Source organism: Manis javanica, chromosome 6 (assembly GCF_040802235.1).
Source record: "Manis javanica isolate MJ-LG chromosome 6, MJ_LKY, whole genome shotgun sequence".
Taxonomy (NCBI): domain Eukaryota; kingdom Metazoa; phylum Chordata; class Mammalia; order Pholidota; family Manidae; genus Manis; species Manis javanica.
In genome coordinates this window covers 116278085-116305697 of record NC_133161.1, presented here as the reverse complement: position 1 = coordinate 116305697, position 27613 = coordinate 116278085, and the positions used below count along the sequence as shown (strand labels likewise).

The 27613-nt window shown below is 36.9% G+C and overlaps 2 protein-coding genes across 21 annotated transcripts in view; one reads left to right on the top strand and one right to left on the bottom strand.

Annotated features, from left to right (window-relative positions):
• LOC108384619 (acetyl-CoA acetyltransferase, mitochondrial-like) overlaps positions 1-27613 on the bottom strand; it is a 186636-nt gene that overhangs the window by 64562 nt on the left and 94461 nt on the right. For 11 of the 20 annotated variants that reach the window (XR_012132528.1, XR_012132537.1, XR_012132531.1 and 8 more), the window contains one exon: positions 9259-9573. The exons of the other annotated variants lie outside the window; for them this stretch is intronic. Coding sequence is in view for 1 of the 11 variants with exons in the window: in XM_073239341.1 (XP_073095442.1) it covers positions 9542-9573 (32 nt within the window). In the remaining 10 variants the exon portion in view is untranslated. Of the gene's footprint in view, positions 1-9258; positions 9574-27613 lie in introns of those variants that run through there. 20 annotated transcript variants of the gene reach the window in all.
• The window catches only part of LOC118969720 (CWF19-like protein 2), an 80984-nt gene that overhangs the window by 35161 nt on the left and 18210 nt on the right, over positions 1-27613 (top strand). Inside the window, 4 exon segments of the mRNA XM_073239333.1 lie at positions 9133-9211; positions 9214-9790; positions 24459-24555; positions 26233-26322. Coding sequence (XP_073095434.1) covers positions 9133-9211; positions 9214-9790; positions 24459-24555; positions 26233-26322 — 843 coding nt within the window.

The following is a 27613-nucleotide window of genomic DNA, read 5'->3' as shown; positions in this document are numbered from 1 at the left end:
TGCCTGAGGAGATATGTTCATGAAGAAGTTGCTCATGTTTATGTCCAAGAGATTTTTGCCTATGTTTTTTTCTAAGAGTTTTATGGTTTCATGACTTACATTCAGGTGTTTGATCCATTTCAAATTTACTTTTGTGTATGGGGTTAGACAGTGATCCAGTTTCAGTTTTGCCAGCACCATCTGTTGAAGAGACTGTCATTTCCTCATTCTATGTCCATGGCTCCTTTATCATATATTAATTGACCATATATGTTTGGGTTAATGTCTGGAGTCTCTAATCTGTTCCACTGGTCTCTGGCTCTGTTCTTGTGCCAGTACCAAATTGTCTTGATTACTATGGCTTTGTAGTAGAGCTTGAAGTTGGGGAGTTAGACCCCCCCTACTTTATTCTTCCTTCTCAGGATTGCTTTGGCTATTTGGGGCCTTTGGTGTTTCCATATGAATTTTTGAACTATTTGTTCCAGTTCGTTGAAGAATGTTGCTGGTAATTTGATAGGGATTGCATCAAATCTGTATATTGGTTTGGGCAGGATGGCCATTTTGACTATATTAAATCTTCCTAGCCAAGAGCATGGGATGAGTTTCCATTTGTTAGTGTCCTCTTTAATTTCTTTTAAGAGTGTCTTTTAGTTTTCAGGGTATAGGTCTTTCACTTCTTTGGTTAGGTTTTTTTCCTAGGTGTTTTATTCTTTTTGATGCATTGTGAATGGAATTGTTTTCCTGATTTCTCTTTCTATTAGTTCATTGTTAGTGTACAAAAAAGCCACAGATTTCTGTGTGTTAATTTTGTATCCTGCAACTTTGCTGTATTCCGGTATCAGTACTAGTAGCTTTGGAGTGGAGTCTTTAGGGTTTTTTATGTACAATATCATGTCATTTGCATATAGTGACAGTTTAATTTCTTCTTTACCAATCTGGATTCCTTGTATTTCTTTGTTTTGTCTAAGTGCCATGGCTAGGACCTCCAGTACTCTGTTAAATAACAGTGGGGAGAGTGGGCATCCTTGTCTTGTACCCGAAGTCAGAGGAAAAGCTTTCAGCTTCTCGCTGTTCACTATGATGTTAGCTGTGGGTTATCATATATGGCCTTTATTATGTTGAGGTACTTGCCATCTATACCCATTTTGCTAAGAGTTTTTATCATGAATGGATGTTGAATTTTGTCGAATGCTTTTTCAGCATCCATGGAGGTGATCATGTGGTTTTTGTCCTAGTTTTTGTTGATGTGGTGGATGATGTTGATAGATTTTCGAATGTTGTACCATCCTTGCATCCCTGGGATGAATCCCACTTCGTCATGGTGTACAATCCTTTTGATATATTTTTGAATTCGATTTGCTAATATTTTATTGAGTATTTTTGCATCTACGTTCATCAGGGATATTGGTCTGTAGTTTTCTTTTTTGGTGGGGTCTTTGCCTGGTTTTGGTATTAGGTTGATGTTGGTTTCATAGAATGAGTTTGGGAGTATTCCCTCCTCTTCTACTTTTTGGAAAACTTTAAGGAGAATGGGTATTATGTCTTCCCTGTATGTCTGATAAAATTCTGAGGTGAATCCATCTGGCCCGGAGGTTTTGTTCTGTGGTAGTTTTTTGATTACCACTTCAATTTCGTTGCTGGTAATTGGTCTGTTTAGATTTTCTTTTTCTTTCTGGGTCAGTCTTGGAAGGTTGTATTTTTCTAGGAAGTTGTCCATTTCTTCTAGGTTTTCCAGCTTGTTAGCATATAGGTTTACATAGTAGTCTTTAATAATTCTTTGTATTTCTGTGGAATCTGTCTAGATTTTTCCATTCTCATTTCTGATTCTGTTGATGTGTGTTGATTCTCTTTTTCTCCTAAAAGTAAGTTTGGTTAGAGGCTTATCTATTTTGTTTATTTTCACAAAAAAACAGCTCTTGGTTTCATTGATTTTTTCTATTGTTTTCTTCTTCCAATTTTGTTTATTTCTTCTCTGATCTTTATTATGTCCCTCCTTCTGCTGACTTTAGGCCTCATTTGTTCTTCTTTTTTCCAGTTTCGATAATTGTGATGTTAAACTATTTATTTGGGATTGTTCTTCCTTCTTTAAGTATGCCTGGATTGCTATATGCTTTCCTTTTAAGACTACTTACGCTGCGTCCCACAGAAGTTGGGGCTTTGTGTTGTTGTCGTCATTTTTTTCCATATGTTCCTTGATCTCTATTTTAATTTGTTTGTTGACCCATTTATTATTTAGGACCATGTTGTGAATCTTCCATGTGTTTGTTGGCCTTTTTGTTTTCTTTGTACAATTTATTTCTAGTTTTATACCTTTGTGGTCTGAAAAGTTGGTTGGTAGAATTTCAATATTTTGGAATTTACTGAATTTTGTGGCCTTGTATGTGGTCTATTTTGGAGAATGTTCCATGTGCACTTGAGAAGAATGTGTATCCTCTTGCTTTTGGATGTAGAGTTCTATAGATGTCTATTAGGTCCATCTGTTCTAGTGTGTTGTTCAGTGCCTGTGTGTCCTTACTTATTTTCTGTCCAGTGTATCTATCCTTTGGGTGAGTGGCATGTTGAAGTCTCCTAAAATGAATGCATTGCATTCTATTTCCTCCTTTAGTTCTGTTAGTATTTGTTTCACATATGCTGGTGCTCCTCTGTTGGGTGCATATATATTTATAATGGTTATATCCTTTTGTTGGAGTGACCCCTTTATCATTATGTAACGTCCTTCTTTATCTCTTGTTACTTTCTTTGTTTTGAAGTCTGTTTTGTCTGATACTAGTACTGCAACACCTGCTTTTTTCTCCCTGTTGTTTGCATGACATATATTTTTCCATCCCTTGACATTTAGTCTGTGTATGTGTTTGGGTTTGAGGTGAGTTTCTTGTAAGCAGCATATAGATGGGTCTTGCTTTTTTATCCATTGTATTACTCTGTGTCTTTTTATTGGTGCATTCAGTCCATTTACATTTAGGGTGATTATTGAAAGATATGTACTTATTGCCATTTCAGGCTTTAGATTAGTAGCTCCTAAAGGATCAAGGTTAGCTTCTTTAGTATCTTACTGCCTACCTAAACTGGCTTATTGAGCTATTATAGACACTGTCATGATTCTTCATTTCTCTCCCTTCTTATTTCTCCTCCTCCATTCTTTATACGTTGGTTGGTTTGTTCTGTACTCTTTTGTGTTTTCTTTAACTGCTTTTGTGGGTAGTTGGTTTTATTTTTTGCCTTTAGTTAGTATTTGGTTGGTCTGCTTTCTTTGCTGTGATTTTATTTTCTCTGGGGACATCTATTTAGTCTTAGGAGTGCTCCCATCTAGAGCAGTCCCTCTAAAATACCCTGTAGAGGTGGTTTGTGGTAGGCATATTACCTCAACTTTTGCTTGTCTGGGAATTGTTTAATCCCTCCTTCATATTGAAATGATAATCATGCTGGATACAGTATTCTTGGTTGAAGGCCCTTCTATATCATTGCATTAAATATATCATGTCATTCTCTTCTGGCCTGTAAGGTTTATGTTGAGAAGTCTGATGATAGCCTGATGGGTTTTCCTTTATAGGTGACCTTTTTCCTCTCTCTGGCTGCCTTTAATACTCTGTCCTTGCCTTTTATCTTTGCCATTTCAATTATTATATGTCTTGGTGTTGTCCTCCTTGGGTCCCTTGTGTTGGGAGATCTGTGGGTTTCCATGGTGTGAGAGACTATTTCCTTCCCCAGTTTGGAGAAGTTTTCAGCAATTATTTCTTCAAAGACACTTTCTATCCCTTTTTCTCTCTCTTCTTCTTCTGGTACTCATATAATGCGAATATTGTTCCATTTGGATTGGTCACACAGTTCTCTTAATATTCTTTCATTCCTGGAGATCCTTTTATCTGTCTCTGTGTCAGCTTGTCTGTGTTCCTGTTCTCTGGTTTCTATTCCATTAACAGCCTCTTGCACCTCATCCCGTCTGCTCTTAATTTCTTCCAGAGATTGTTTTATTTCTGTATTCTCCCTCCTAACTTGATCCTTTTAGCTCTTGCATATTTCTCTGCAGGTCCATCAGCATGGTTATGACCTTTATTTTGAATTCTTTTTCAGGAAGACTGGTTAGGTGTATCTCCTTCTCATGGGTTGACTCTGTGATTTTGGTCTGTATCAAATTCTTCTGCCTTTTCATGGCAATAGAGATAGTTTGCGGAGCTATTGCGTGTGACCGCTGGGAGAACATCCCTTCTTGCTGGTTTGTGGCCTTCCTCTCCTGGGAGAACAGTGACCTCTAGTGGCTTATGCTGGGCAGCTGTGTGCAGATGGGGCTTCTGATTCTTGCCTGGCCACTATGGAGTTTAGCTTGGTGATTGCTTTGGGCCTGGCCTGTCTCAGGTTGCTGCTCCGATATTGTGGAGCTGTGTTGGAGGGGAAATGGCCGGGAGGCTGTTTATCTCTGTGAGGGGCCTCCGAGCTTCGCTACTGCCCAGGGGGTTAGGGCGCCCGGAGTTCCCCGGGATTCCCAGCTGCTGGGCTAATTTTCCAGGACGCTTCCGTCCAGGTGTGGGGTCACTGTGCCTTTTAAGACTTTCAAAAAGCACTCACTTTTCTTTGTCCCAGGGGCGCCGGCTGCAGAGACCCACTCACAGGTCTTACTGTCCTGTTTCCCTAGTTTCCAGCACACCACGCCCTGTGTGTCTGCACTCCCGGTGCGGATGGCTAAGGCTGGCTATTTAGCAGTCCTGGGCTCCCTCTCCCCACTCCGACTCCTCTCCTCCTGCCAGGAGCTGCAGTGAGGGGCGCTCGGGTCCCGCTGGGCCGCGGCTTGTATCTTACCCCCTTCCTGAGGCGCTGGGTTCTCGCAGGTGTGGATATTGTTTGGCTGTTGTCCTGTGTCTTCTGGTCTCTCTTTTAGGAATAGTTGTATTTGTTGTAGTTTCAAAAACACACATGGTTTTGAGAGGAGATTTCTGCTGCTCTACTCATGCCGCCATCTTGACTATGCCCCAACTAATTTGGTTTTAAATCCCTCCATTGTTTATTTAATTTCAGCTACTGTATTTTTTAGGAGTCTGTTTCCCTCCTGAATTCATACCTTAGCTTTGAATATTTTTCTGTAGCTCCCTTAGCATGCTTATGATTTTTATTTTGAATTCTTTTTCAGGAAGATTGGTGTTTTCAGTCTCACTGAGCCCTCTTTCTGGTCTTGGAGGGATTTTAGATTGAACAAGGTTCTTCTGCATTTTCATAATCCTATTGGATAGTGAGAAATATTAGGTTTGTGTAGGCAGTGCCCTCTCGTTCTCAGAAGCTCTGTTTTTCGGAGCTGTCCAGAACCTGGAACAGTAGCTGTGGTTGCAGGCAAGTGGTGCCAGGGCCTGCCAGGTGGACAAAGACCTTTCCTGTTCCCTGGCCTCAGTGTCTGCCTCTGCTCTCATGGCCAGTCAGCCATGTCCAGGGAGTGGGCTCTGGGTTAATCCCCTATGTTGCTGTGGGTGGGGTGGCCCTCAGGATGGCCTAGGGCTATGACGGGGGTCATAGCTGAGTGGTGCTGGTGTCTGCCTGGAGGACAAAGCCCTTTCCTGCTTCCTGGTCGTAGTGTCTGCCTCCATTGGCCTGGTTGGTTAGCTGCATGCAGGGAGAAGCCTCTGCATTAAGCTGTGTAGTTTCTGTAGGTGGGTCTGCCTTCTGTGTGGTCTGGAGCAATGGCAGGGACAGTGGTTTGCATGCAGGTGCTGGTGGGAAGGAAGAATTGGCAGGCTGATTATTGCAGTGAGGGGCCTCGGTGCTGCATTGTCAGCAGTTGGATGGAGCGCCTGAAGCTCCTGAAAATTCCCAACCTGCTGGGCTGAGTGTGCCAGGACGATTTTGTCCACCTGTTCCTTCTCCTAAACCCTTGCCCCTTTAGCAGCCCTCTCACTCTTGAGAAGTCTTTCAAAGCACCCATGTTTATTTTGTCCCAGGGCAGCTGGTTTGGAACCTGTTCACAGTCTTAGTCTCTGACTTTGGTTTTCACTCCCTTTAATCTCCAGAGCACCATACAGTGTGGGTTTGTGCTCTCAGAGTAGATTTCTGGGGCTTGTTTAGCAGTCCTGAGCTTCTCCTCCCTCCCGGCTCTGATTCTCTTCCTCCTGCTGGTGAGCTGGGGTGGGGAGAGTGCTCCATTCCCTCTGGGTCACGGCTTTGTTACTTTATCCTTCTCCGTGAGATGTTCTCTTCTCCCAGATTTTAGACTAGCTGTTGCAATCTTATTTCTGGTCACTCTTTTAGGAATAGTTGTATTTGCTGTATTTTCATAATACATGTGGTTTGTTGAGGAGATATCCTCCTCTCCTCTCACACTGCTGTCTTTTTTCTCCAACTAGGTTTTCTAATTTTTATAAGGTTTTTGATATCTTTTGAGATTATATGAGTTTTTTCTTTTGTTACTGAAATGAGTTGGATTAATACATTTGCTAATGTTGGACCATTCCTGAATTATTGGAATGACTTCTATTTGGTCATGATGTTTCCTTTAATACAGTACTAAAATTTGTTCATTTATATGTTCATAGTGTATATGGCCTCTAGTTTTTATGTTGTTTTTATTAAGTTTTGTACTGGGTCATTATGTCTATTCTTTTAATTGTGAAGTTTTATATAATCTCATAACATTTTTGAATCATAGAGTGAGGCATTCTGACATAGTAGGTAAAAACATTGGCTTTGTATCAAATAGTCCTAAATTTCAATATCAGGTTTGTTACTCTCTCTGTGTGACTTTAGTTTTATTCTTTTTAAAACAGTTACTAGAATCAGCTTTATAAAGTTGTTGTGAGTTTTTGTTATATTTTGAGTGCTTTTCATATATCAAGTGTTTCATGTGTAATTGTTTAATAAAGTACTATTCTTGTTTTGTAAATGAAGAAATTGAGGCAGAGAGAGGTTAAATAACAAAGATTACATAGTTAATAAGTAGATTTGAACTAGAGCCCACTTAAATGGTGCAAAAGATATAATAAACATTTGATAAATTGTGCTAATTGCTTCTTTTGTTATTTTATTGAATCTAATGTAGATACACCATTATTTGATGTATCACTAAGAAGGAAAAGGCTGCCTATGAGGCAATACTTTCATTATGAAAATATTCCCCCTGCTGTCATTTTTGTTCCATTCATATTGTAATTAAATATAAGAAACATGTTAAATATGTATTTAAAAATAATTTAAAATAAAATATTATGGGTCATCTTTGCCTAGGCTAAGATAACTTTAGCACAATTTGATGCCCATCTTACCTCTTAGATTTTATTGAGGTAATATTAAATCTTAATTCCAGTTTAAGTTAAAAATATATGCATCTTATTCTTAACAATTGTTTTAAACGTCACAACTCTGAGACCAGTTGTTTAGACCTAATCATTACATTTGCCATTTGGTTTATAGCATGCCTTCCTTTTCTCAGTGATGTTTGCCCTAATTCATTTATGGTTTATCTTAATTATCCCGAGTGATTTTCCTCCCAGAATCAGTAATTGATTTGTTTTCTGAATCCTTGCACTTTCAAAATGGCTTTCTTTTGTCCATACTAGGAATGCTACTTTGTGAATTCAATTCTGTATGTAGAATTACTGCTTTATAATTTTCTTTAAAAATTTGATCCTTATCCCATTACCTTCTAGCTTTAGTATTATAGGTAAAAAGTTGATAAATATTACTTTGCTTTGTAGTTAATGTGTTATTTACTCACTCTCATTTGTTTACATTCTTACACTTAACTCCCTCCACTGATCAGTCTTTGTGAAGAATTTTTTTGTGTGTGTGTGTGAATTTTGAGACTCAGGAATTAGGGTTTTTCGTTTTTGTTTTTTTTTTTACATATGAGCCTTTGCATGCATCACTTTTATTCCTCTCTGAAGACTATTGAATGAGATTTTTGGATTTGGAAAATTAGCTGTGCAATTTTCTTATTATTCTGTTAATGCTTTGTTCCATCTTTGCTTTTTTTTCTGCATATTAGATTCTCTAGAATTCATCTTCCATGTGTCTTTTTTCCTTATAACATAAATCTGTTTATCATCTTTTCCTAAGGATGGGAATTCCCACGCTAGTATTCACTTCACTCATTTGGAGTCAGCACTTTCTATTACTCTTTTCACTGTATTTGCATGTTTTTGGACACAGTGTTCATTTACAGGACTTTCTTATTTTTATCCTTTTTTTCATGTAAATCTGTCATATTTTAGCAATGAGGAAATCTTGAATCTCACTGACAGGAATTTAAAAAAATTTATGTCTTCACTGTTTTTTGTATTTTATCTTATTTTAGATGTAGGCATTTGGTCTAAGTGGCTTTTCTTTTGAGTCCCCAGGTTTTTTTCATTATTTGTTAATTTTTCATTGATTACTTGTATTTTTTTTTAAGCATTCATTGTATGCTAGTGTACTAGTTTGCTGGGTGGCGTGAACAGCAGAAGTGGATTCCCTCGCAGTTGAGTTCACGGTCTCAGGCATCAGCAGGTTTGGTTTCTTCTGCAGCTCCTCTTCTTGCTTGTAAATGTCTGCCTTCTCACTGTGCCCTCACTTGGTATGTTATCTTTTTTTAAAAATTGAAGTGTAGTTGATAAATAACATTTTATTGATTTCAGGTATACAACACAGTGGTTCAACAGTTACACAAATTATTAAATCCTCACCCCAACTAGTGCAATTACTGTTAACGGTAACGTTAACAGAACCATTGGCTAAATTCTCCAAGCTTCACTTTCATCCCAAGACCAGCTTAAATTATGATTGAGATTTTTGTGCTCCTTTATCTCTCTCATCCTCCCATGGTATTTTATCTTTGTGTGTGCATCCCTGTATCTCTGTGTTTCCAAATTTCTTTTTATGAGGATGTCAGTCAGATTGGATTAGGGTCTAATCTAATGACTTCATTTTTACAGTCACCTCTTTCAAGGCCCCTTCTCCAAATGTGGTCACATTATGAAGTACTCAGGGTTAGTGCTTCAACCTGTGAATTTGGAGAGGGGGCACCCACAGTTCAGTCCATATTAGGTAGGATGATTATATGGTATTTTCCCTCCCCTTGGTTATTTACTTATTTTTTTATTGTGCCACATGACAGTGTATCATTGGACAGTGGTGTATGGGGTTCAAGTTATTGATACTTTTTTAATTTTAGATATCTTGTTTAATTTTTCTCCTTTGTAGTCAATGGAAATATTTCAGTCAAAATTAGAAGAAGCTGAAAATATTTCATCCATGAAAGAAGATTGTAGAAGAGAAAGGTGGAGAAACCAATGTATTCAGATAAAGCACAAAGAAATCAAGACAGTAGAAGGTCAGACTTGGTAAAATATAATAAAAATTCAAGGCATAGATACAGTTCAACAGATATTACACACAATATCAATAAAGGTAAATTTAGTGGTGATGAAAAAGATAATAGATCTGAGACTTCAGAAACACACAGAAGAGAATCCAGTCAAAGCCAAAATCAAGTGCTTTCTTCTCTTGGAAATTTGAGACCTAAATTCTTAAGACCTGATGATGAAGAACTGTCATTTCAAAGCAAGGGCAGAAAGTTGGAGCCATCTAGTTCATCTTCAGCACTGGTTGCTCAGGGTTCTGTGCATTGTGGTTTTCGAAAACCTGCAGAGAACAGTGACGAAAGTTTATCATCATGGAGTCTCTCTGATGGAAGAGAAGGAGAAAGGAGACATTCAAATCGAAAGCCATTGAAAAGCAGGCGCAGTGTTGACTCTGAATGCATTTCAGGAGATGTGAGACAAAAGTCACAAGATGAGACCTTGAGAGATGACACCCTGAAAGGAGAACATCTATGGGACAAAAAGTCTTCATCTGCTGGGTATTGTGTCATTTGTTTTTTAAACTGATAAATGAATATTAAGGTCCAGAGGATTCAAAGAACTGAACTATATTTTTAGAACATCAGTTCATAGGTATGAGTAATGGTTCCTGTTAAATTTTTTTTTTTTTGGACAAGATTAAATTTTTATTATTCTGAACATTAGGAATATGCCATACTTTATAGTGCTACATTAAAAGAAAATGCACATGTGTATGCATGCATACACACAAATTTATTAGGGAAAATTTCTGGATTGTCTAGACTTCTTGGTGCATCTCCACAGCATTATGCCCCATTACATTAAATTTCTTCCTTTTCATCATTTTTAGCTCTTGACAATTGCTCTGCTTAATTAACTCAATCAGTTGTGGATTACTGCCAGTTATGTTTGCAGAAACCGTGGCAGTTTATTAATTCTCATAAATGCCAAAAGATGACAGAAGCACTGGAGGACTGATAATTAAATGCATCATTTAATTTCTAGCCTATAAGTGGAATTTAGCTTGTATTAGTTTTCAGGTTATTGGCAGTGTGTAGACTCTGGAATAGCACCTTCCCTTGAGTCTAGGCGGTATGTGACCCACATGGGAATTCATGCATGAATCATGGCTAAACTGATTTTTCCATTGCCTCTAACAGTGTACACAACATTGATGTTTTATTGTAAACCATCCATGAGCAAAATTTTAAGATCCTTGAAGATATTATAATATCTTGAGAAGTACGTGCCAAAAGTATCTACCCAGTTATTAAATTAGTCATCAGTACCTATCTTTGTGGCCACTATTTTCTTTGCAATGGGATAGTCTTATTTTTTTAGGAATAGCAAGAGCTATTTGAATTCTCTTAGAACCTCCTTGTGTTTAAATGTCTAGTTTAACCTGGTAATGTAGCAAAAATAGCAACATTACTCAGGTCACAACGGGATGGTTCACAATAAATTGTATGTGTGGTTACTTTGGTATTAGGTTTATTATATTATCTAAAAATTTTTCTACAGATCTTATTTATTGATTTAATTTAGGGTAAATTATTTAAGACATGAAAAAAATCAGATACTAATTTGATTTAAATGTTTTTCAGATAAGGCCAGTGAGAATTCAATATATAATTGCTAAGAATAGTTTCTTTAGTTTCCAAAGCCTATTCATGCTTCCTTAGAAATACATATATATGTTATATTCAACCAATCAAGATATTCTTTTATCAAAAGATACTTGATGTCTAGACAAATATTTTACCAGATCTATTTGTATTCCTTGAACTTTTCTGTGCAAAAAAGTTTTGTTGAGAAAATAAAAGCAAATTGCATAATAGACCTTAACACATATTTGACAAGTGTTGGCCTCACAGTTCCAGAATAGAAACCAACTGATAAGATATGAGAGTCAGTAGATCTAGCTTAGCAACATTATGCTCTTTCATTGATTGTACTCCAAGTGTCTGAAGGAGGTGTGCAATAGGATTATGTCATGCTTGGATATATTGGATGTGTGTGTATACATATTGTACAAATAAATCATTTATGTTCTCATGTACATAGAGTTTCTTCAACTAGTTCATTTGCTGCTGGTCTAGCTTCTGCTTGTACCTTGATTACTCCCAAATTTGTCTTCAGCACTTGTCTTAGTCCTACTTTCTAATTTCATATTCTCTTCAGTCCCCAATTCACCAGTATGTCCTCATGTTCCCTTGGGTTTCCAGAGATGGGGCACTGGTAACACACATTTATTTCCATTTCCTGTTTAAAGGCTGGAGCAGCAGATAGCAGGGATTTTTGCTCCCAGTTGCCCTCCAAATTCCTCTTTGGATATGGCGTCGTCTGCTCCAGAGAAGCTCAACAGGGAGTACTGGAGCATTGCCAAATGACCCCAGGGGAACAACTCTGCCGCTAGTCCAGCAGTCCGGGACAGAGCACGGGGAAGCAGAGGCATGCAGGCTGGCAGCGGCGGCAGCGGCGCCCCGAGTCCGTCGACCTCGGGTCCCCTGGGCTGCGCGTCGGAGTCCCCCCTCGGGGAGGAGCAGCCGCCCCTCCCCGCCCGGGGCCGCGCCTCGAGGGCCGGCCGAGCCCCCGTCCGGAGCCCCGCCCGAGCCGCGGCACCGAGGCGCGCGGGCGCTGGCAGCCCGGCCCCGGCAGCCCGGCCCCGGCTTCCTCGGCCGCCGGCCCCGCGCTCGCCGTCCCCGCAGCGCCCTGGTTCCTGTTAAATTTTATGGAAGAAGTAAGATACGCACATTTAACAGTTGAGTAGGTTTGTTTTATGGATTGCATTTTATTTCAGTTTTATTTAACAAAACTGGAAAAAGAATTCATTAGCTTTATTAGCTCAAAATTTGTTGCTCTTTGGCAGTGTAAAAAACTGAATGAGTTTCCTGGACTTGCCATAGGAATGAGGAGGGAGATGTCTAGGCTGGCATGTGCATACAGTGAGACAACGAATTTGACCGGATCTGTACTGTTGGAACTCAACCAGGAGTTGGGAGGGGTGCAAGTTGTAACACTCCAAAATCTTATGACTATAGACTATCTACGGTTAAAAGAACATATGGGATGTGAACAGATCCCAGAAATGGGCTGCTTTAATTTGTCTGATTGTTCAAGTACAGTTGGACAATATCCATCATATCATAAATTTTCACAAATGCCTAGGGTGCCTAAATGGTTTTCTTGGCTTCACTGGAGATGGATGGTAATTATAGATTTGCTTTGTTTATATCACCGTATTCCTATTATGTTAATATGTGTGTGCAAATTAGTAGTTTAAAACCTATACATACTTAAGGTACTCTACAAGAAGATATGTCAAAGAAATAATCCATTCTCCCATGTTTCCTTCCATATGCTACATCTATAGCTTTTCTTCTTCCTTCCTAATTATAACCCTTAAATAGAATTCGTGCCTTATATCGAATTTACCAAGTATCATAATTCCTCCAGGTGGTAAAGATACCTCGAGACAAGTGCTGGGCATAGAAGCCACAGGGCATAAATCTGCAAAGAAGTAAAAAGCTAACCTTTTCAAACAATATGGCTTCTCTCTCACTTACCAACTTTACATTTCCCTGTATGGCCCCGGAAGATGACTGGTTAGCCAGAGACGGGTAAGATTCCTCAAGGGAGGAACAACCTAAGACAGGCACAGTCGCAGGGGGGCCATCAGGTGAGAATTTGGGGATCAACAGAGGTGAGGCTCAGAACCTCACCCCCCTGCTTTGAGAGAAATCTTCTGCATCCGTGGATGTCTTGCTGCCCTTGTCTAGCCTGGATTAATACTTAGTCCATAGGCACACACCTGATCATCTATGTTTTCTACCTTTATCTTGCATCTATCTACCACTTCAGCATTTTATTAAAAATAAAAATAATAATAATAATAGAGGGAGAAATGTGGGATCAACATATAAATCAAGTACAAAAATCAAACAAATATTCATATTTGACCTGATTGTTTATAGGTCATAATGCGTGATCAAAACTGAAAGTTTCTGTGATGAATGCCCTTGTACTGTTCACCATGTAAGAATTTATTCACTATGTAAGAATTCGTTCACCATTTAAGAACTTGTTCGTTATGCTTCAGAAGATTGGAGACTGACAAGAATTAGACTTGAGATGGATTAATGATTGTACATTGAGCATTGACCCCCCTATACTGAATTTTATTGTTGTTAACAACCATTTGATCAATAAATATGAGAGATGCCCTCTCAAAAAAAAAAAACTGAATGAGTTAATAATCCTTGTAAATGGATGTGCTATGGGAGATATTTTGGTAGATTTTGTTTCTGTTGCCATACTGTTTTCAAGGGAAATTTCTCCATTGTTGAGTATAATTGTAATAATAAACATTGTATACCAATCGGAGGTCTGGGAGACTGAAGGAAAATATGCTGCTGTAGCCCACATATGAAGTGAAAAAGATATGTGAAAGATCATGCAGAAGGAAGAACAAATTAGGGTGTTTTGTAGAGAAAGAAATATACATTTTTGACAGTTGACAGGCTTTAAAGGTAATATTAGTTTTAAAAAGCGAACATAGGTGGGATGACTGGTTGTAGCTATAATGATTAAGAAAATGGATGCACTTACTGTTTTTATTGTTCTTATACCTGTTGCACTTAGAGGGCTGGGTCAGTAGAAGAGGAAACCCAGGCTGAGTGGGATCAAACCTAGGAAGACTTGATTTAGTCATGGGGCTGGCCCTGTTGGAGATAGCCATAAATAGGGAATGTCCAAAGGATAATGACTAATTTATACTTGAAAGATCATTAAGGTATGTTAAAAAATACCGCCAAATGAAGGGGGCACTAAAGAAGAAGTTTTAGGAAATAATAGATTTCAACGATGGCAGTGTAAAGGAGTGCAGAGAGCATCAAGAGTCAGGAAAAAGAACTAATAAAACTTAGCTAAACCTTAACAGCAGACCATTCCGGAATAGTAAGAGATTCAATGTCTAAACTTAGAGAGAGGCTAGATCAAAGGAAGAGAGCGAGAGGCCAGCCAAGGGCTATTTGAATCCTGGTTTACTAAATCCCCATGGTTTACAACCCTGATATCCACCCTGGCAGGGCCCTTGCTTATTTTTATACTACTTCTCACTTTAGGTCCCTGTATCTTAAACCGGCTAATAGCCTTTGTTAGGGAAAGAGTGAGTGCTGTTCAGGTGCTAATGCTGAGACCGCAGTATCATTCACTCACACAGCAGGAAGAAACAAACATTCCATGATTGGAATGGTCAAAAGAAAGTGGGGAAATGTAGAATCTAAGCATTAGTAAGATTAGTAAATTAGCATAAGCATAGCCATCTTAGAAACCTAGAAACCATTTTCTGAGGGTGTGACTCAGGAAGAAGAAGAAAAAAAAAACCTGGGCCTGGGTAAGGCCTTGAAAAACAAGTTAATCATGAGCACCGGGTGGTGGGCAGCTGTGACCCTTGGTCAGCTAACCTTGGTCAGTTAATCTTACATACCAAGCTTATCGTGCAGAACCTCCCTAACCATTGAGGAGTAGTCTTATCCTGCCCTTGCTTAACCCCAGGATGTATGTCTTGCAAGAATAATGTATAATTGTGGAAAATTACTATGAGTTAAGTGCTTTGAAAAGGCTATATAAACCCTTGGCTCTGAGTGCTTGGGGTCCTTGTTGAGACCCGCTGCGTCGGGCTGACACTTGGACCCCAGCTAGCTGGCTGAATAAAGACTTTGCTTGAACTTACATCTCTATGCCTGTGTAGTTTTTTCTCTGGAGAAGCCTCGGAAGCCCGGACCCTAACAGGCAGTAGTAGGTATAAGCATTGTAGTTTTGGGTCCTGAGTGTGGCAGATTGCTTTTGTTAATGAGTATGTTTGAAGCTGTGGCTTATAAAGCACTGTGTGTGGCTTTCATTGAGAAGGAGCTGGCAAAATCTGGACTGAATAGTAGGAGCTGTGATCAAATGGGCTCTTATTCAAGTCAAGGTTTTGCTCCCAAATATATATATAATTGTCCGGGCTTCCCTCCAGGTGTTCTGGAAGGTAGACTATTTCTAGTCCCCAGTTGCTAGTGGGGTGAGGCTCTTATTTCCTAATATCACTAGGGTTGGCTTCACATTTGGGTGATCTGTAGGTCTACTTCTGTGAGCAGCTAAGCAAAATACTCTTAGCATTCCATTGGTTTCTCTAATTGCTTCATACTTGTATGTTGTATTTAAATTGTAAGCTTCTGGTAGATACACTGTAATACAGCACTCACTGAAAGCTGTATTTTTTGGTCTGAAGACAATGTGCTTTCTTAGCTGTGTTAATTTTGATGTTACAGATGGTTTGAGGCTGTCCAGGAATTCTGTGATTGACTGACTGGAAAGGGAAGGAACAGTCTAGGAATCATACACGTAGGTGAAAGGAAAAAAAACCGAAGAATTTAGAGTGGTGTAAAGTAAAAGGCCAGGGGAGAACCTTGCAGAATGCCTACTTTTTTGGGACTGGGAAGATTCAGTGAAGAACTGGTAGAAGCTGTTTGTTGTTTATCTGAACATTATCCTGGATCTATGTTGAATTTATAAAATGTCAGAATTCTATGGAGCTTTAGAGCGAGTGAATTTCCTAACTAGAAGAAAAAAATCATAAAACTGATTTTCAACTACAAGAAATACTAGTCTTACTCTTCTATTTTCCAGATGTGGAAAGTGAGGCAACTGAGGTTGTCACTTTTGCACAGTGTTAGGTAACTAGGGTTGCCATATTTAGCAAATAAGCAAGAAGTAGGTCCCTTACAATATTTATGCATACTTAATGCTAAAAAAATTGTTGTTTACCTGAAATTCAAATTTAACTGGGTGTCATGTATTTTATCTTGCAAATGTATGTAACAGCCATTTCCTGGGGCTGTGACCTTTTAACAAGAAATAACAGATAATTCTTTATAGAAAACTTAATGTGTATTTAAGTTACATAGCTTCACAATGCACATGCTATTCTGAACCTTGTTTACTTCTAGTCAGTGTATCTTAAAGATCTTTTCACATTAGCTCATATGTATATATACTTTTTTCATTTTAAAGGCTCTTTAATATTTTATTGTGAAACTTAGATACCAGCTAGTATTTCTCATCAGTCTCTTATTGATGGACTTTAGGTTGTTTCTAGTTTGTTACCCTTACAAATAATGCTGCAGTGAACACTTTTGTATGTGTACCTGTATATTATGTAGCTATAGCTGTACAATAAATTCCAAGGAATGAAATTAAATTTATGTATTTTGTTGTATTAACTAATTTACACTTTTGCCAGTCATATATTAGGATAACTTTTATCTTCCTTGCTGTCAGTATTGTTGAACTTTTTAATCTTAGCCATCTGTATAGTTGAGAAACATAATTTTTCCTTGATCTGCATTTCTTTAAGTATAGGTAAAGTTTGGCATATTTTTATAAATGTTGTTTATTTTTATTTTATTTTTGTTAGCAAGTCATATGTTTTGCCTACCTTTTAAGTTCTTTGTGAGAGCTCTTTATAGTTGTCATGTAATGTATGTAGTTTTTCTTCATCATTTCTAGATTTACTTTTTTTCTTCTTTTTCATCCTTTCACTCATTCTTAATGTGATCAGATTTATCATTATTTTCCTTTGTCCCTTTTAGGCCCCGCAATTATCTTAAGTAGCCAAAACATCCCGTAGTTGTGGCCCATGTGATTAAGAACTTATTTTTCTTAGAAATGGAATGTGTTTGTATATAATTTTGTTGAAAAATATTTTAGCTATGTATTTTCATGAGTTTGAAGTGTACAGCAGTATGTAATAAGAATAAAAAAAGTAATGTGAGGTCCTTATTTTAGATTTTATAAAATTAATATCAGGAACTAACCCATTTTATATATTATTTTTACCTTTGGGTGTCATTATTGTAAGAGTTTGCCATGTTAGGCCTTAAGGATAAGAGAAGGATGCCAGGTTTTGAAGGTTTAAGTATAGTCGTGAGATTCTTAGACAGGAGAAAATTTGAAAACAAGTGGTAAGAGAAGAATAATTAAAGGGAGGAGATCTGTGAATACTGCCAGCAGGCAAAGAATAATTGCAGTATACTCAAGGTTTCTGAAATGTCATTGGGCTGGAGCTTTTTAAATTACTTCTTCCTCCGAAGTTTTCAGCCAGTGTGTGTGTGTGTGTGTGTGTGTGTGTGTGTGAGTGTTAAAGAGAGTAGATTTTAATGGAAAAATAGGATTTGCTATTTAGAAATTAATTATGAAGAGGACTTCTGAAATATAATAGTAATCCTGGAAAATGAGAACTGCTTGTACTTTTTCTTTTTTATAGGGTAATTGCAAATGTCATGGTGATGTTTCTTTTAGAGCATCTGCTCATCATTTTAAATGGTTTGGGAAACCCCTAGTTCTTGCTGTTTGCTACAGAGCAGTGTCTTTACTGTGGTGTTGATAAGGTGACATAATGTCTTCAGTTATGCGGGCCCAACAACTCTCATTTTAATGTCTTTTTTTTGATACCTATTACTGTTCTATTAAGTGTGTTGAAGTATCTGTTAATATTGAAAATACTAGTATTAGAGATTATCAGAATTCCTGATACATCATCTTATATATCCTCATCTATTAATAAACAATTTAATTCCTGTTAGGAATGCCTGAAAAAGAAAAAAAAGATGTGAGTACGAATTTCATGATAGTGAAAGATGCCTCTTTTAAAGGTCTTGTGAAATTCCAGTTACCTTCTTACACTTACGAGCTTTGGTTGGACCTCAGCACACCTCATTGCCTTCTCTTGATTAAAGCCTTAAGCTTGCACACTGAGAAGTGAAAGGACAGTAAAGTTTCTCAAAAGGAAGAGTCAAGTAAAATGGCAAAGGTGTGCCTCTGGGTAGACAACAACAGAGATCTTTGGCAATTTAGTCAAAAATACGATAATTGTAAAAGGATTTATAAACCAGATTTCATAGACTAAATTGTGATGTAGGTTATGAGATGGTCAAGGCAGAAAGTGCATGTGGGAGACATAGGTAAATGAAGTGCCTTCCTCACTCTCTCCCTCTTTTTTTTTCTTTTAGGGTAAAAGGTACTTGAATATGTTTATGTTTTAATGGGAAGTAGTCAGTATCAATTTTAGAAGAAGCTAAATATAAAGAGGGATGATAGATGGGATAACTAAGCAAGGTCCCAAGGTTAGTGTGGGTGGGTGTAGGATCCAGTGTTCTGGTACAAGCAGAAGGATTAGCCTTGGGTGCAAATGTTAAAGAAGAGGAAAATGTGATGACAGATTGTGGGTGACAGGAGACAAGGATAGGAATTCTTTTCTGATGACATGGGACATGGTTTTTCGACCTATGATCCATCCCAGCACATTGGTGTTCCTTTTGGTCTGTATATGGACCAAATGAGTTTGGTAGCTTCAGAAAAAAAAAAGGTGATATAACAGTTTGATTCACACAGTGCTCACAAAATGGAGATGTCCTCTCATTGTTATGACTTACTGCTATTAACTTACTTTATTTTTTTTTTTGTTTTTTTGTTTTTTTTTTGTTTTTATCCTCTCCTTTCTTTTTTTTTTTTTTTTTGAGAGGGCATCTCTCATATTTATTGATCAAATGGTTGTTAACAACAATAAAATTCAGTATAGGGGGGTCAATGCTCAATGTACAATCATTAATCCATCTCAAGCCTAATTCTCGTCAGTCTCCAATCTTCTGAAGCATAACGAACATAACTTACTTTATTTTTACCAAAAAATATTGATGACTGTTTGAAACAAAATTACCTTAAAATTATTGTTCCACATGCACTTCACATTTCCTTTAAGTAATCCTTGGAAACTGAAAGTCCGAGAAATGGACTGTTTCTTTTACTCATTCAACTTTGAAAAAAAGGTTCTGGGCTGGTATGACAAGGAATGAAGAAACAAAGGGAGGTTGTATTTGTGTCAGAGATGTCCCTCGGAACTTAAATTAGATGGTTTTGACAAGTTTTCTGCTCTTCATCTTATATTTACTGAATACTTCATTTTCCCAGATTGAATGGTATAAAAAGGTTATGATATAGAATTGTGCCTTCAAGGAATTCACAGTATTATAGAGGCAGTTTGTAAACATGTGGACAAATACAGCATATAAGTACATGGCACATATAGGTTCTTACACTTTCAGCACTTACAAGAAGGGATGGTTAATTCTTCTGGGATATAATTATGGGGAACAGAATCCAGGAAAGGTGTGTAGGGAAAGTTGTGAAGTTTTGAAGGATGAACTCATTAGGCAGTAAGTGGAAAGGTCAACCAACATGAGGGGAAAAGCATGAGACATGAGACAGCATTGTATAGTCGAGCATTTGCAAATAGTATTTTGGAATGTTGGATGCAGTAGCTCCCCAAGGGAAAGGTATATCTCTTTCTAGTCTTTGCATTCAAAATCCTAGTATAATGCTTAGCCCCTGAATCTTTTACAGAATATAGTCAAGTGGGAAGAAGGTGGATAGGCAAGTACTGAAAATATTTCCTGAATACCATGTAAACGGCTCCAGAAGTCATGCTTATGAGTTGGGCAATATTCTAGTGTTAAGAAACAAGTCTCTCAAGGATTTGAAACTGATCATATTTGTATTTTAGAGAGGTTGGTTTGTTAAATGGAACAGATTTTGAGACTGATACACTGATTAGGAGGTTATATTTGAGAGACAAAGTAGTGAACCAAACGAGTAAATGGAGAAGAGAGGAGGAGGGTGAGTTCACATCCATGGCTCAGTGATGAAGGCTTTAATTCTGTGGTTCCTTGAAAGGATTTGGTTACTTCTTATCTGTGTACCAGCTTTCAGAAATTCTTTTTTTCTTTTCTTGAAGAGATTTCCCATTGGCTTTTAAGCATGTTGAATGGAGGATTAGTTGGAAGATTCTTCTTTGACTCATTAATGGGCTCTCAGTGGCAAAAGGAACTAACCATTACTGAGTACTAGGTTAAGTGCTGTGTTTGGAATTTCATTATATTGCTGCATACCATAATTGTGTACATTATTTCATTTAATTCTGATAATGTGAGGGTAGGCATTAAATTTTTGATTTTATAGTCTCAGAGAGGTTACGATACTTGCACAATATCATAAAGCTAGTAAATGGCAAAGAAACTGGATTTGAATCCCTATCAGTCCGACTCCAAAACCCTTTTCTTAGTACAAAGAGGGATTTCCCACTTCTTGGCAAGGACCTTACAAAGTTACGATTGGCATTTTAAAGAAACAGCCTTTGGTGCTTCATGAAAAGCTTCCATTTGGGAGTTTTAGATTTGATTAGTAGTATGTTTTTAGGTATTTAAACTTTTACGTTATTGGTATCTATTAGTAGGCATGAAATCTATTGACATACTGACATTTGATACAATATTTTATTCACATTCCTAAATTTTTCCTCCGCAAAAGAAGGATGGACTGATGGATGGCTTTTGGCCTTCCTGATTCTGTCAAACTCAAGCTTGCTTGCAAGAGGGCTTATTTTCTGAATGACTGAGCTCAATAAGAAATCCTGTGTAGACTTGGTGTTGTGTTTGGAGCATCTACTGGATTAACACAGAAAGGTTTCGAGAAATATTGGGGAAATCACCCCTTATCCATTTTATCTTTCCTCTCTATTTTTTCAGTTGACTGGGGGTTGAGATGAAAAACAGACAAACTAGACGCAAACTTTGTTGGAAAGCAAAACTTGGTCACATACAAAAGTAGTTGGCAGTGAAAACAAGGTAGGAAAAGACAGCAGGAAAAGCAGCCAGAGTTTCTCATTTTGGAAGTTGGGCAGTTTCCGAGATAGAATCTGGAGCAAGCTAAATTTGTGGTGGAATAGTTGCACTGGTACTTTTTAGAAAGGGCGTGAATTGTGGTTATTTAATTTGTTTTGCATTATACATATATGTAAAATTTGATTTTTTTGATTTCCATATTAAGGATAGGAATGGTAAAATTTCAAAGCATGGAATTCTGGACAATTAATTAAATGGGAGAGAATGCAGATTGAGAAAAATTATGTTGATGAGTAAGACTTTTTATTGAAATATGCTTGACTTGCCTAAATTCAAATAAATTGCATTTATAGTACAATAAAAATGAAGTGTATCTCAGAATTTAATTTGAAAAAGTTACTGAAAAGTATTTTCTGTACAAAAAAGTACAACTAATGATACAAGTAATACCTCAACCCACAGAGACAAATAAAAAGTAATAATGCTCTCCTGATTACATGAAGGCAAGTGCCCCTACTGTTCATCTTAATTGGTTTTTAAAATGTAGAGTGAAAGAACTTCTTTTTAACTGCTTTTTAAAATGTAGAGAGAAGAAAAAAAATGTGTAGCATTCTTATGGTGCTTTACCTGAAATATTTTAGGTTTCTTATCCAAGCACCTGAGTATTGTCTTTCCTTTCATCATACGAGAAGTTCTTACAGAAATCCTTGCAGGGATTAATGCCTGTTTTAGAAAAACTCAAATGTTATCTATTAAAAGATTTCTATTCTTTTGTTGCCTCAGGTGAATTCACTATTAAAAAATAATTTCTGTATATAATTGTTTGGTCAGGTGTTGATTTGGAGGTCTGTTTATATATTTGGCTGTTACTTGCTCAGAATGTATGTTGAAAATTGTAGTTAATTTTAATAGCATATGATGAAATCTAGGAATTAAGGGAAACCATGAATGTGGATATATATCCTTTATATTTGAAATTAGGACAGGTTTTTTTCAGCATTAACATTTCTTTATCACTCACCTCTGAGGGTTTTTAAAAACAACTTTATTGAGGTATAACTGACATAATAAACTGCATATATGTATGTGTGAGTATATATATGTACACATATATGTGTGTATTTGCACATACACACATACATATATCCTCACACACACATTTAGATATATAGCGTACAGTTTGGTATGTTTTGAAGTATGTGTATTCTAATGAAACTGTCACCGCCCTCAAAGTTTCCTAGTATCCTTTCAGAATCTCTGCCTCTCAGCCCTCCCCATACACTTCCAACTCCACTAGGCAACCACTCATTTGCTTTCTTTCATTATATGCTTTCTTTTCTCTTGGGTAAATATCTAGAAGAGGAATGGCTCAAACATATGGTAACCATTTGTTTAAATTTTAAGAAACTGCCAAACTGTTTTACTAAGTGGTTGTATCATTGTGCATTAACACCAATATGAGACTTCTAGTTCCTTTACATCCGTTCTGGAACTTGGAATGATCAGTCTTTTTAATTTTCACCATTCTCGTGGCTCTTAGCAGTATCTTATGGTTTTAATTTGCATTCCCCTAGTAACTCCTGATGTTGAACATTTCTTAATGTGCTTTTTTGCCATATGGATATTTTTTGTAAAGTTATTAGAATGGGTAGTGGTTTTGCTTTCATTTCTTTATTGGTAATTTGTGTCTTTTTTTCTCCCTGATCAGTAAGCTTGAGGTTTATCAATTTCACTGGTTATCTTAAACAGCTTCTGGTTTCATTGAATTTCTTTATTGTTTTTCTGATTTTTATTTAATTTGTTTTCACTCTGGTTTTTATTACTTCTTGTAGGCTTAATTTGCTCTTCTTTTTCTACTTAAGTTGTAAGCTGAGATCATTGATCTGAGATTTCTTCTTTTCTAAATATTTAGTGCTATAAATTTCTCCCTATGTTATGCTTTAGCAACATCGTACAAATTCTGATATGTTGAGTTTATGTATTTATTCAATTCAAAATAGTTTTCAGTTTCTCTTTGATTTTGTTATTGGTGCATGGGTTATTTACAGGTATGCTATTTTGTTTTCAAATTGTCAAGGATTTTCTAGAGATCTTTGTTAATGATTTCTGATTTAATTTCACTGTGGTCAGAGAACAGTTTGTATGACTTGAATATCTTTGAATTTGTTGAGACTTGTTTTGTGGCTCAAAATATGGTCTGTCTTGGTAAGTGTTTTACATACACTTGCAAAAAATGTGTTTCATTGTTGGGTGGAGTATCCTATGAATGTCCATTAGGTCACGTTAGTTGACAGTGTTATTCAAGTCTTCCATATCCTTGCTGATTTTGTTTACTCATGCTATCAAATATTGAGAGTGGGGTCTTGAATCCTGCAGGTATAATTGTGGATTTGTTTTTCTTTGTAATTCTGTCAGTTTTTGCATTATGTATTTTGAAGCTCTGTTATTGGGTATGTAACTGTTTTAGGGATTCTTCTGTACTCTTAATGTATGAAATGACTTTTTCATGGGAAATGACCTTCTTTGTCCCTGGTAATATTTTTCTCTCTGTAATCTAAGCCACTTCAGCTTTCTTTTGACCAGTGTTAAACATGATTCTGTCCTTTTAATGTTTAACATATGTCTTTATATTTGTATTCTTTGGAGTAGTTCTTTCCCTGAGTACAAGTAGTTTCTTGCTGAATACTCAAAGGGAAGGCTGTGTAGTTCTGTGGGATTCCCTCACTGTGCAGCTCTCTCTTTTCTAGCTGTCCTGAAGTTCTTGGATTCATCTGTCTCCTTTACTAAAGAGTCCTTCAGGCTCTGCCTGGGTTCCCCTTTCCTTCACTGTAGTTTTGAGCCTTTCTTAAGGCAGTAAGCAGCGAAAACTGTGTATATGCCAGGAATTTAACCTTGGGTGGAAATTTTTCTTTTCTTTTGTGAGACTTCTATAGTACAGGTTTGGCACATGATCTTAGTTGTGAATTTGTTTATGTTGTATGACTGATTCTGAGTTGATTTTGCAAAAGAGCACATCTCATTGTTTTTTGGAATGCAGTTAAATATGTCATTTCCTGGTTACAGTTTCTTAGATTATCAATAATTTATCACATTGAATGAGACAAATTTCCCCTAGACATGTAGAATTATGGTGTGATTCTAGAATTTAAATTTCTTCTGTTTCCTTTTAAGAATGAGTATGGGAATATTAAGTAATGAAGACTAGTTGACTTACATTACTTATCTCATTGTTTCTGGGACTTTAGTCAGTTATTATAATGCCAATAGGCCATCATGGCATTGTAACAGAGTACCTTAAACTATTGGTTTATGGTGGAACATTGAGGGTGTTTTTTTTTAATGTGTCAGAATCATGATTTGTTGGTGCTGAATTGTTTGTTGAGGCCAATCAAAATAACATTTGAGTCTTGACGATGTTATGTGCAATGTAACTGCATTTCCTATACTCTTACTCTGCCCCTTACAGAGGCAGTCCAGAGGATGATTCCATCCACATCTTGAGTGTTGATGAGAAGAATAAGTTGGGAGCCAAGATCATCAAGGCAGAAATGATGGGAAATATGGTAAGACTTGTATGTTCTTTTGGAAAATAGTAATTAAATATTTAACTTCTTACAGGTAGTTTTGGAAGTTCCTTAGCAATGTGAATGTAGCACACTTTGAAAATAACTGCTGCTTATTGATTCTTTAAAGAATTTCTTGAACACTTGTAAAAACAGTACTGTCTACCGCTAAGTAAATTATCTACTTTCTCTGTCAGATTTCTGAAATTTAAGGTTCTAGGGAACTAAATGTTTTTTAAGTTCTTTTTTACTTTGCTGTTTGCTTTATTTTTGCATTTCTAAGTTATTGAGCATACTTCAGGGGGACAAAAATGTCACTCTCTTCTTTCCCCTTTTTAGTCGTGTATTATTAACAGTGCAAATTACTTTCTAAAATTCCCTTACTTAGGAACCAGAAAATGAGCTCCTAAAAAGGATGGCTAATTCATTTACTCAAATGGCAAGGCAGTGTGCTTGTGCCTGATAATGTGTTAGATGCTTTGTATAGATTAGCTTATTTAATTTCCATAATAATATGTTGATTTAAGACTGATTTACTTCAAAATTGAATACAAGTAGGTATCTGTCTGTCTATCTATCTGTCTGTCTGTCTGTCTATCTATCTATCTATCTATCTATCTATCTATCTATCTATCTATCTATCTATTTATTGTATTTTCACATTCCTGTTATACATGTTATATTGCCCATGGCAGAATAGCAACATCAGACAGTTTTCTGTGTCTTTACAGAATAGATTCCCTCATGGTCATATGTATGTACTCATCTTAAATCCGAATGTAAGTGATTTTTCAGTAGCTTTCTGTTTTGGTGTATTATCAGTACAACATTCTTTAGTAGAACAAAAGGTGGCCAAATAAGATACTTCTATTTTTTATTAGTTTTTATGTCTAATGAAAGGTATATTTTGCATATGCTGCTCTCTCTCTTTGAATCTGGTCCTTGGTAACCCTGAATTTCAGCTAAACCCAGAAACTGATCAGAGAGACAAAGTGACAACAGCATGAAAATGAAGTTTGAGTTTTGAAAGTACAAAGCAATTAGTTAAAATAGTGGAAGACAGGTCACCAAGTTAGGAGGTTAACTTATGTTAAAAGAAGTGTTCCTGTTTGCATAGAACCACTGCAGTGGAGAACACTCTTCTTGGCTTGTTATATACTTCTGTTTATTTAATTTACTTCTTTGTGATTGATAGCTTTATATGTCAGTTGATTTTTATAAATTCCTATAGACTTTCTAGGGTAAAAATTAAATATGTTCATAATTCTTATCTAAATTACTCAACAATAAAGAAGGTAATATTTTAAATTGTGTGATCTTTCCTTATTACAGGTAACTGACATTTTGAATATTGGAAGTTTATAATAACTAAGGAATAACAAATGTCATTCTGAAGGTTTTGTATTTCTTCCATCTCCCTAGTTCCTCTAAAATATATATCCTTGTAATTACTTACCTTCAGAGCATAAACAACTGCCACAGGTATTTGAGAAGTTTGTAACTGGGGTGAGCTCATTCACAGGCGGTGTACTAGGCTAGGAGTTGGGGACTGAATGGAGGTGATGTCTGCGTGGGTGTTCACTTCTATTTTCCCTTCTGTCATATACATCTGAAGTATTCTACAGTGAAGAATGAAACTATGTAGCACTCTTATTTTTCTTGTTTTTCTGTTTGAAGGAATTAGCTGAACAACTAAAAGCCCAACTTGAAAAGGCAAATAAATTAAGAGAAACTATGACAGAAACATCAAAAAAATCTGTGGCAGAGGTAAGTCATGGAAGTTTGTAGGTATGTAATTACCGTGTATACTACTACTACTGGGCAGTGGTGATATTTTAATGTAAGATATTTCTGTATCTGTTAAGTGTATTTGTATGTATATAAGCTTGTTTATTTGCTTGTTTTTAAAATTTATTTTCATAGGTACTGCTTATGTTCCACTAGTGTTCTGGAAAAATGCATAGGCCAAGGAGACCGGTTTTATTCTGGACTTAGCCCTTTACTTTTTAACCTTAAAGAAGTCAAACTGGTCCTTAAATTCTTCCCTTATAGAATGAAAGGCTTGAATTTGTGTCCACTTCATGTAAAACAAATTATTTTGTTCTGGGATTCATTCTTCCATCTATCAGTGAGCAAAACAGACAGAGGCAACTATCTTCATGGAGTTTCATTTGGGTGGGGAGAGAGAATAAATGATAAAAATAATAAACCCTACAGCATATTAGAAAGTTCTCCATCGTAGGGCAGGGTAGTGGGGACCTTGAGTGCTAGGCGTGTTGGTGGCTTAGGGTACACAGGGTAATTCTCACTGAAAAAGTGACATTGTTTCAAAAACTTGAAATAAATAAAACAGTGAATCTCTGTGTATCTGAATGAAGAGCACTCCTTGCATAAGAAACAGAAGTGGGAACGCATCTAATGTGTACAAGAGCAGCAAGGAGACCAGTGTTGCCGGAGTGGAGTGAGTGGAAGAAAAGGACGTAGAAGCTCCAGGTTAGAGAGACGATGGGAGGCCAGGCCATGTTAAACTTGACCTAGGTGGGATGAAGAGCCATTATTGGGCAGTGAACGGAAAATATATTTTGACAGAACCATCCTAGCTTCTTTGTTAAGAAGGCAAATAAGGGCAGAAGCTGGAATCTTGTTAGGCTTTGGCAGTAACACACACAAGACATGATAGTAGCTTTGACCAAGTAAGTAGCTGAGGAGATAGAAGGGATTATTATTATTTTTTTTTTAGGAGAGCAAAGTACAGGCTTTTATTTAGAAATAAAGTGAGAGAATAGAGCTCCTGGCTCACGCCAGGAGGGGACAAGAGAGCCCCTAATTTTTTATATACATAAATATTTTCTGTGTATGTTTTGAAAGAAGAACTGACAGGATTTTCATGATGGTGTAGGTGGGAGGGGAGCATGAAATAAAGAGAGGAGGCAAAGTGGACCCCAGGGTTTTAGCCTTAGCAGCTGGAAGAATCAAGAGGCCATTATTTGAGGTGTGGAAGGAAGAGGAGAGATATGTTTTGGTGCAAAGGTTTTAAGTTCTGTTATAGATACTTGAG